At 36.9% G+C, this 10,726-nt stretch overlaps 1 protein-coding gene across 2 annotated transcripts in view; it reads left to right on the top strand.

Moving 5' to 3' along the window:
• The window catches only part of LOC111333752 (uncharacterized), a 6,761-nt gene extending 483 nt beyond the window's left edge, over nucleotides 1-6,278 (top strand). The window contains exons 3-10 of one of the 2 annotated variants that reach the window (XM_022939375.2): nucleotides 1,241-1,300; nucleotides 1,431-1,615; nucleotides 2,160-2,932; nucleotides 3,144-3,281; nucleotides 3,691-3,787; nucleotides 4,195-4,268; nucleotides 4,407-4,501; nucleotides 4,744-6,278. In XM_022939375.2, coding sequence (XP_022795110.2) covers nucleotides 1,256-1,300; nucleotides 1,431-1,615; nucleotides 2,160-2,932; nucleotides 3,144-3,281; nucleotides 3,691-3,787; nucleotides 4,195-4,268; nucleotides 4,407-4,495 — 1,401 coding nt within the window. In that variant the 5' untranslated portion in view covers nucleotides 1,241-1,255 and the 3' untranslated portion in view covers nucleotides 4,496-4,501; nucleotides 4,744-6,278. Of the gene's footprint in view, nucleotides 1-1,240; nucleotides 1,301-1,430; nucleotides 1,616-2,159; nucleotides 2,933-3,143; nucleotides 3,282-3,690; nucleotides 3,788-4,194; nucleotides 4,269-4,406; nucleotides 4,502-4,743 lie in introns of those variants that run through there. The other variant, XR_015994067.1, reaches the window with a different exon arrangement.
• The last annotated feature ends 4,448 nt before the right edge of the window (nucleotides 6,279-10,726 follow it).

The following is a 10,726-nucleotide window of genomic DNA, read 5'->3' as shown; positions in this document are numbered from 1 at the left end:
TTTAAGCAAAGGCAAAAGGAGGTACCATGGGGATTAGATTTCCTTGCTCCCTGTTAGGTTTGCTCCTAGTCGTCAGATCTAATCTTCGTTACGTTTAAAGAAATTTGAATGAAATGAAAGCTGAGTCCATTTTTCGTCGTTAAGAGTTTTGAAACTGCAAGAACTTATCGCTTTACCTCTTGCATAGGACTTACTATGTGTTGTGATGTAGATTTTCAGTCTGAATGCCAAATCTATTATGATTTCCATCTCAAAAGTCTAAAGCACAATAAAAGGAAAGAAAGTGATTATGAATTGATGACGTCTCAATAAATTAAGTGATGAATCTCTCCCCAAATACCATTATATTACCTTTATTTCACAATTAGAATGTCAGGAGGCTACACAACACTACACGTGAAAAACTTGATTTCACAATCAGAATGTTTGGAGGCTAAATATACGTAACACTACACAGAAAAATTAAGAATTTGTCTATGCCTAGCGTGCATATATAGAGTTATGGAGGCATGTGGGAAGTTTGGAGAGCTCAAAAAATGCGTAAGAGTTCCACTAATCTAGCTTTGTGAGGCTCTTCAAACTTTCCGTGTGCATCCATAACTCAATATTTGCATAGCTAAAAGCATGAACAAATTCTTTTAATAATGGAGCAACAACAAAGGTCTGCACGAAGAAGCTCTTTTATTGCAATAACTAGTGTGCAAAATTTGAACAACACATTGCAAAAAAGTAAACAAATGTCCCTATTGGTTGGTCAAAAATGCCACATGTTATACTTTGGTTTCAGCGAGAATATTTGAGCCAGTTAAGCCAATAACTGTGAATGAAAAGCTCAAAATCAATGGGAAAATGGAGAAAGTCAAAGCTAAAATGCATGTCACCATAAATTGTTTTAAAAGTTAAAGAACCAGGGCCGGAGTTATCAAGTGTTTTGATTGTTTAAAATAATGTTCACAGTGCTGCTTGCTGAGTTTTTTCAGCTTCATTTTCTCTGCTTGTTGGATTAGGAACTGAAAGGTCAATGCTGATAGAAAAATTGGGCAGCTCTTCATTGGTTTCTTTCCTATTTTAAAGAGGGAAAACTGCACTGGAGTTTAACAGGATGGCAACTCTGGAGCCAGGGTGTGCGTAAATAAAGATTTTGTTCACAGTGGCTCAATAGGACTTAGATAGGGCAAGCACACTGTGTTATCAAGTAGTTTCCTTAATTTTACAACACAGTATTCATTTGTATTTGTAGAACCCAGAAGATGAGATGACAGAATATCAAGAGAAGCAGTGGAATATTTTTATATGTAATGTAAGCTTTTCCCTTATATTTTGTACATGAGCTCATAATTCCTCTTTGACTTTGATATGATATACATCCCACAAAGTTTGGAGTAAAACTGAAAACTGCTCATCTTCCTCTACGTCATTGAAATCATTAGGTGTCCCGCAATGGTCGTCACCAGCTTCTGGCCACAGGCTGTATTGATATCAGTAATTATATAACAGAAAAGCCGGGAAAAGTAGATGTGACTGTCACCCTTCGGCCAGCAATCAAGAAAGTTGTTTCTGGTAAAATTGAATTTGAATTATCATGGGTTATACAGGAAGAGGACCCAGTCATTCAGTGAGTGTTCTTCAGTAATTTTCATTGCTAGTTAAATATCATCTAGTTTATGCACGGCATTTAAAAGTTAATTGCTATTATAATGTCCTATTTTAGATAATTTTATGGGAGAACTTATTTTAATATCAATGAACTTGAATAAAGTTTCAGAATGAGATATCATTTTTTGCTTGATGAATGAAAGGGTTGACTTAAATATAAAAATCCATTTTCTCAATGGTTTTTACATTCAATTAGTATTTGTTTTGTCTTAACTTAATTACCTTCATTTGTAATCTCCAGTAACTGCTTTGTTGCAATAGGCCATTTTCCAAATTACTTTTGGCCTCTTTTTCAAAACAAGGCCTGGTGCTCAACCATTCTTAGGGTAATTTGCATGTGAACTAAAAACTTATAATCATATGAAAGGATGAGCACCAGGACTTGTTTTGAAAATGAGGCCAAGGGTAATGCGGAAATGGGCAATTGCTGGGTGTGCTTGATATTTGTGTTATCTTTACAGTCCTACAGATGGGTGTGCTTGATATTTGTGTTGTCTTTACAGTCCTACAGATGAAGAGATATGGGAAGAGATAATGCAGGAGGCACGAGAGGAACAGGCGAGAAGAAAGGCAGAGGGAAAAACAGAAAAGTATCAATCTTTGAAGAAAGCAAGAAACAGGAAACATGGCCACTCAAGTGCCACAGACATTGCTGCCGAGGAAGATAGAAAGAAAACTGAGAAAAATGATGCTTCGTGCTCAAGTAGTACAGACATTGCTGCTGATGAAGACAAAAAGGAAACTGAGAAAGGCGATGCTTCTTGCTCAAGTAGTACAGGCATTGCTGCTGAGGAAGACAGAAAGAAAACTGAGAAAAAGTATGCTTCTAGCTCAAGTAGTACAGGCATTGCTGCCAAGGAGGATGAAAATACTAATGAACAACAAGGTGGAGTCTTCCAAAGTGACAAACCTTGGGTCAATCCCTCCCCTAGCAGCGATACCAAAGCTGGGTCAGGAAAGGTCAGGAAGGAGGCTTCACTTGATCATGTGCCTCCCAGCCCTGTTCCACCCCAACCTCACCCACGTACTAGCCAGGGGTTGCAACCAGACGGTGAAGAGAAAAATGGAAGGCAGAGTAAAAAGAAACTTCATAAAACTGTCAGGTTTCAAATTGATGGACAGCCTAAGGTATTGCACCCTATTAAAGATGATGAAGAAGCACCTGACTCCTTCTCTGTGTTGTTCCCAGAGACAGTTTACAATGAAACAGGTTTCATTGAGGAAGATGAAGGGGGATCAACAGTGGAGTACTTTCCCAAGAGAGATGATAATTCATGTAAGTTTTGGTTTGTTTTCCAGCTTTCCAGCTTCTGTTTCATCTGATTGATTTTGAAAGGCTCCATGGGACCATAACTGAGTTTTACTAAAGCACAATTGAATCAGAATCATTACTTTACACTTTGTTATTTATAATTATATGCAATAGTACAACTATTTACCATCTTTCTAACTCTATTTATTAATTTTTGATACTATTTTTTTCCCAGCCTCAAGTGTATACCAAGTGCATACAGATTTGGCCAGTTATGTTGAAGAGGAACTGAACCTTGTTCAAGATGAATTATTGTCTTCAGAAGAAGTTCGTTCCAAAGTAGAACTTGAAATGCAGGCAGCTGTGTTATCAGGTTAATTAAGAACTTGAACTGTTTGAGTGATTAAGTGAAGTGCCTTGGCACTTGAAATAATACAATTAATATGTTACATCCTCATGTCGATTTGAAGTTCAGAATGGTTATTCCTTGATCTTTAACAGTTCTTTTCCCCTACAATGAACTAAATAACCCTTTATTCCCCAGATCTCATTGATAATTCTCCTTGCTGTCTTTTATACAACTCTTACAATGTAAGATCAGAGAATTTGGTATTGGATCAACTAAAAATCTCTAAATTGATATTTGTTTAATTTTTATCACTTGACTTCTTGTTAGTCTCTTTACTACAGATACTGCAAGTATTTATACTTATTGCAGGTGTTATAGGTCATGTTTTATTTACACAGCTTACAAATTGTATTTGTTTTCTTTTTGTCTGTAGAACGTAGAGAAGAGATGGAAAGCTTGAAACAAGGTTGGCTCATACTGGATGACTTCCATTCCAAAGTGATGAGAAGAAAAGAAGACCTACTTGCTTTGTAAGTTATGTAGACTTATTCCAGAAATAAAATAAACTTGCCAATAATGACCTCAATTGTGGTCTTTTATGGTAATCCAAGATCCAAAAGCTCTGTACAATAGCCTGAGTGTATATATTTAACTAATCACTTCACAGTCCTTGATAGAATATGACTGATACTCCTATCATATATGGCTTAACTAGTTTCTCTGAATACAGTTTCTTCGTTGTTAGTTATGAAAAATGTGCACTGCAAACTTAGAATTAAAAAATGTTTAATCTACTGAATGTACCAGCTCACTGTTTGTGTTATATCATTATTTTCTTGAGTTTTTTTAGGGCCTGTTATGGATCAGCCAGACTACAGGCTTAATTAATCTTGGAGCAGATTTGCATCACTTATTTATTTTCCTTCCACCAATTTAGGGGCCAAGGAGAAAACACTGACAATTGCCTTAACTTGTTGCGTTCAGACTTGAGATGCCTTTCAGAGGTAGAAGGTAACTATTCATGCCAGTTGTTCTTGTTCTTTTTTCTTAATTTGGTGTCATCACAGCAATGGTTTATAATGCCTTGATTCCTAAGCCAATAACAGTGTATGTACATGGAGTGGACGAGGTTTTATATTTTAATTTTAGAGTGGAAGAAGACAGATAAGAACAGAGCTCAAGAAAAAAGAGTTGCTACACTGATTGCTGCAATTCGCCAGCAGAGCCTACATGCCTAAATAATGGTAAGGAACAGTAATCTTAAACTCAGTTGAAATAAAGGCTAATTTTTGTCTCTAATACTTTCTATGATACCACTCCATATTCTATCTTTAACAGTGAAAGATTTTAGGCTGTTAAACTAATTTAGAGTTAATATCTGTGTTTATGTTTGCTGCTACTTGGCAATTAAACATACCATATCTAATTGTGCCATATGGTAATTATTTTTCCATGTTGGTTTATTTTTTCCTTTTTTGTATTTCAGACTGAATGAAAATTCATCTACTGTTTTCGTAAATTGGTGACACCTTTGTTTGGATTCTTGTAAATAATTTTTGCAGGAATGTCTTTGAAACCTGCTGCCCCTATTCTACTATTTGTATGATTTTGCTAAAGATGTCAATTATACAATATTGGGGTGTCTTCATTTAGAGAGAAAAATACTTTTGATAAACCTTTTCCTCTCTCAGTTGTAAATAATCTCTTGTAAATAGTTAAGGGTATATTTTGTAAATAGTTATAATGCATACAATATTTTGATATGATATCACGTTTTAAGAGTATTCCCTTCTGCAGTTTATACCAAGCAACTGTAAAAAAAAAAACTCTCAATGCTTTCCTTATTTTGAAATGATCTACTTATATTGTATTTGATAGGACATCTCTCTCAATTGTAACAAATCTTTTGTTAATAGTCATAGAATTGATTTCAATTTTCAAGAATAATTCTTCCCGCAGTTTTCATGAAGCCACTGTGAAAATACTTCATTTCAAATCCTTTTCCCTATTTTGAAATGATCTACTTCAAATAACAATTAGGAGGTAGTAGACCTAATAATACACCACTGTTCATATTGTAACACTGTATATATTTAAAAAATAAGGAAAAAAAACTTTTCATTCTTAGGAGGTAAGAGTGAGGTGTGTAATGATGTCACAGTGCAGATGTTTCAGTCTACTAGCCCTGTTTTGATCCACCCAGGTCACTCAGGTGTGCTGACATAGAATCATTTGCAAATGGAAGAGAAATAAGTCTACATGTCATGACTGTGCATGACTGGAGATGTATGCTTTCTTATTATGTAAATTGATTGTTTGTGCTCTTTTTTATTTTTTGCTGATAGGCTTTACATATTTAGGGCGTTTGCAGTTTTAAGGCAAAAAAATTAAAGAAAATTAAAATGGATAAGGAAAAAAATATCAACAAAAAAGGAAAAAAAAAATTTATAAAAAAAATTATTTTATTAGGTTACAGCGTTTTGCTTCTTGTTTTGTTTTTGCATTAGTGTTTGTTTTAGGTGCATTTCTAGGTATATTGCAATTGTGTGGCATTATTTGTTTGTTTTTTTTTTTACAATTTGCATTCTAAAAGCAAACGTCAACGGTCATTCTAAGTGGTTGAATGTGTGCATGCATCGTTTTGGTTTATGGATGAATAAAAATCAGGGCTGATGGGGGAGGAACATATCCATAGAGACTGGGACACAATCAGTGTGACGTCAGTATATTCTCAGAGCTTAACCTGACAGAAATTGTGACGTAATCGATTCACCATGTTGTAATACTCTTATATGAACGTTGGTATTGAGATCATTATGCAGTGGCTTCAAGAATGAAAAAGAAAAAAACAGCCAAAAGTTTTTATTGATAAACTCCTGTAATTAGTTATTAGCTTCTTATCATATTTTCTATAATACTCTTGTATGAATGCTGGCTTTGAAATAATTAAACTGTGGCTTCAAAGTGTCAAAAATAAAAACCTCTAATCTAAGTATTAATAAATTTTGAATGGGATGATAATTGTTGTGTTCGTGGAGGCATTTCACTTGAGTGCGGAAAGTTAATTCAGTCCGTTCAACATCGTCATCGTCTGTAATTGGTCCAGAGAACTAGCGCCAACTTTTCAATCTGCCAGATGCTAATCGCTTGTCAGCCACATTTTCTCGCGTGTCAGGCAGTTTGCTTAGCTTCGAGACTCGAGATTCCCGCCTCATTTTTTGTCCAACGATTCATCTCGTAATACTCGAGTCCCAAGTTTTAACACGGAAATGAATGAATCCGTCACATTCTAACCCAGTTGATTTATGATTTTGCTCGCACCCCAGACTCTCTTTTACCACTGAAATAACTAAGAATCAAGTCCATTGATTCTGTGAATTTTTAATAACTAAAAGATTATCTGATTTTTAATCAAACAGCTAACCTTTAGCCGGTTAACCATAGTAGAGGGGACTTGTGCAGCAAAACTAACACGCATGGCTGAGTATGAAGAGATTTTGATATGATAATATGTGAGCTTTGGCAATAGCTTTAACCCATTTTCCATATCTTGATAGAAAAGCTGCGTAATGTGCTGCCAAATTACGTACAAACCACCATTTCACATATACCTAAAATGTGAGAAAAAAATACATTGTTAAAATTTGATTTCTAGTATTACCAAGAAAAACATGGGATAACAGATATATTTGTTGGCAACAAAATGATAGGGGCATAAGGGTGCAAATACTGCATTGGAATTTGCATACCTGGTGCATCTACCATGTCGTGAATGAAGAAGGCAGTTTCTAGTTGCCTTTGTCAGGTGTGGAGCATCTGCAATGAAATAGATGTAACGATTTGAGGCATACAGATTAACGGTTTTGTAGCAAACATCTTTACCAGCTCCACCATCAAGATTTTTATGCAGTCTATAGAAATGGTGATTGGGTGAGGCACCATCTGAGGTTGAAGCGATTACCCATACGTTACACATGCACTCTAATATTACAAACAGCCTCCCAGAAAAGTGGCATCGTTCGCATAGAAGTTACTCCAGTGGTAGCAAAATATGTCAAACTGAACTTGAGCTCTGTGCAGACACCGCGCACTAGGAACACAAATGCATGAGTTGCAACATCATCATGCTTGTCTAGTGTTGCAAAGTTCACATCTGGGTCACCCAGATCAACATAGCCAATTACGTCATTCGTGGTCTTGTCAAAGACAAGGTTTGCCAGAATCTTCATTTCATCGAACAGCAGAACACAGTATCGCTGGGTATCAAAGTAGCTAACGGTGAGTTTCAGATTTAAGTTCATTGACAACTTTCTCTTGGAAGCCAGTTGATGGTCTTATGTAATTGCGGTTGTCACGCAATGTTCTCTGACTTGGAAGAACAAGGATGTTGCTTTGTCTCAGCTCTTCATAGCAAGATGGTGATTCAGCGGCAAGAGAAAGACAAAAGCGAATAATCATCGGGTGGTATCGAACACCACAGGCACTGCTGCTAAACATTTTCTTCTGCTACTGCCAGAACAGACTCATGAAGGGTGTCACCTTAGATTCATCAACCTCACTAACGATGTTAGTGAAATCGTTGCTTAGATCATGGTCAACTTCAACACTTGAATTCTCTAGGGCAGCTCTCATTTCCCATAACTCCTGCTCCAACTCAGCACACTTCAACCTCTGTTCTTTTAAGGCTAATCTAACACTTTCAGGTGCTGTTTTTGATAATTGCGCATTTAGCTTAGCTTGTTCTAGTAATCTTTGCTTGACTTGTGCTTTTCGACCGACAGAACTCAAGTATTTAGCACTGAAAGGTATGGCAAATATCACTTGACTCAACTAAAAGATCACAGTTCTTTGAGCGCCAGTATTCTTTACTTGTGAACATATCACTGCCATTTTCACATTTGAATCGATCAGCTGATATTGGAATAACATGATGAACTATGCTAGAGTTGATTTTATTACATTCCTGGGCAAAGAACTAGTCCTTCGACCTCTGATCGGACAACTCAAAGTTAAATTCCTCATTGATCTTTAATGACTTGTGTATAATTGGTGATCTTCAGGCAATAGCCAGTCATAGCTTATGACTGCACAGGGAGCCCATACAATATGTTTTGTGTAGCCGACTGTTGTTTTATAGAGAATGTACCAGATTTACCGTTTGCCTCACTTATATGGCGTCCCAACGGGGCCAAAATTCAACATTGCGATTTGACATTGTACTTTTAGTATTCTTCCTTATTTCGGGATTGGACATGCAAGTCTTTATCTCTCATGAAACTTTTTCCGATTCAACATTGTCTTTTTTACAATTAAACTTCCAAGTTTCAAGTATTAAACATTGTACTTCTCGTAATTCCACTTTCAGTGTAGTTGTGGATATTCAACATGCAGTACTTCGCGCTATTCAACATTCAACTTTCCATCATCCAACCGCAACCCAGCTTTTAACGAAGGAGCGCAGGCTCACTAAGGTCAAGTTCCTCATGTAAGCCTCATAACTTCGTACGAGGTTATTTTGTGAAATGAAAAATGGACGATATCTCGTATTTGCTGGACTGTGCTCATAATATCCTAGCTTAAACAGTAGTATGTACCTGACACATATAGTCAATATGACATCATTCTTCTCTAAACTATTCTGCAACTTACTCCAAGCATAGTAGCAATCTCTTGCAATTTAAAACCTTGTTCAATTAAATATGAGAGCTGTTCTTTGCTTATTACGTACGAGGGTCGTCCACATCTACCATCTTGTTGCACGCTAGCGCTATAACCTCCATAAGAATTCTCAGTTCTTTCGATTTCTACCAGCAAACTATGAGCTGTTCCCATGGTTTCTGTTATGAAATCATCGATGTCTAGATTTACCAACATCTTTTGCAAAAAATCTACTTTACCAACAAGAAGCTGAACATTTCCATGACTGTTATGTACGCCTTGAACATTATTTAAAATGTCTAGGATATTATGAACACAGTCCAACAAATATGAGATATCGTCCATTTTTCATCTCACAAGTTAACCTCGTACGAAGTTATGAGGCTTACATGAGGGACAGAGCGACAGAGCTGAATAATGAAATGCTACGTCAGCGGGTATGCGGTCAACAACGCGGGCTCAAGTGTCCTAGGTCTAAAATTTAGCGAATTTAGCGAAAATCGCGGAGAATAATAAGGGCTGACCTTTAAAACCGAGGAGCTCTGTTTTCGTCGAAGGCACTTTCCTATTTCCAAAGGTTTGAAGGTGAAATTAATTTTTTAGAAAATTCTTAGGGGGTGTACCAAATTTTTGGAGGTTGTTCTGTAAAAGAAAAGCGGCAAGGAAAACGACGCCTCGAAGAAACAGAATGGAATTCAACCATGCGAACGACTCAAAATCCGTGTTTCCGCGGCAAAACCTGGCGCATGCGTATACGTTATTCAGCTCTGTCTACATGAGGTACTTGACCTTAGTGAGCCTCCGCTCCTTCGTTAAAAGCTGGGTTGCGGTTGGATGATGGAAAGTTGAATGTTGAATAGCGCGAAGTACTGCATGTTGAATATCCACAACTACAAGGTGGAAATACGAAAAGTACAACGTTTAATACTTGAAACTTGGAAGTTTAATTGTAAAAGGGACAATGCTGAATCGGAAAAAGTTTCATAAGGTATAAATAATTGGATGTCCAATCGCGAAATAAGGAAGAATACTAAAAGTACAATGTCAAATCGCAATGTTAAATTTTGGCTCCGATGGGACGCCATACACTTGTAGTGATATATTGCTAACTATGTACATAAATCATTAATGAATAAACGTTGAATTACTTTACCTGTGGTGCATAGTCGTCCTTTTGCCTCAAAATTGTTTTTTTGAGCGATTTTGAATAAGTCTGAGTTCGTCGTTAATGTAATGCATAAAAGAAAGACAAGTGTGGAAGCCCTGTTTTGAAAGGGTTCAAGCGCCCGAGCGATTTTCTCCCCGAAAATCGCATTGCTCCGCTTTAAAACTTCGCAGCATTAAGGTCAAAAGATGCACGATTCTCCTCGTACCTTCCAAAGGAAAATCCATCCAAACGGACCAGAGCTAGCCCTCGAAGAAATTCAATGAGCGCCTGGGATGTGTAGCAAGATTCTCATGTGCCAGCCAGAAACCGTCACGCTGATTGCCCTTTTCTGGACGACGTTATTTTGAATTGGTCAATCAGCTTTCACCCATTTCTTTCATTTGCGACGAACTCAGACTTATTCAAAATCGCTAAAAAAAAACATTTTTGAGGCAAAAGGACGACTATACACCACAGGTAAAGTAATTCAACGTTTATTGATCAATGACTTATGTACATGGTAAGCAATATATCACTATAGGTGAGGCAAACGGTAAATCTGGTACATTCACCATAAAACAACAGTCGGCTACACAAACAGATTGTATGGGCCCCCTGTGATGACTGTGAACCCCAGACTATCGTCTATACTCAGTTCATATTC

Source organism: Stylophora pistillata, chromosome 12, assembly GCF_964205215.1.
Source record: "Stylophora pistillata chromosome 12, jaStyPist1.2, whole genome shotgun sequence".
Taxonomy (NCBI): Eukaryota; Metazoa; Cnidaria; class Anthozoa; order Scleractinia; family Pocilloporidae; genus Stylophora; species Stylophora pistillata.
This window is presented reverse-complemented; position numbering and strand designations above follow the sequence as displayed.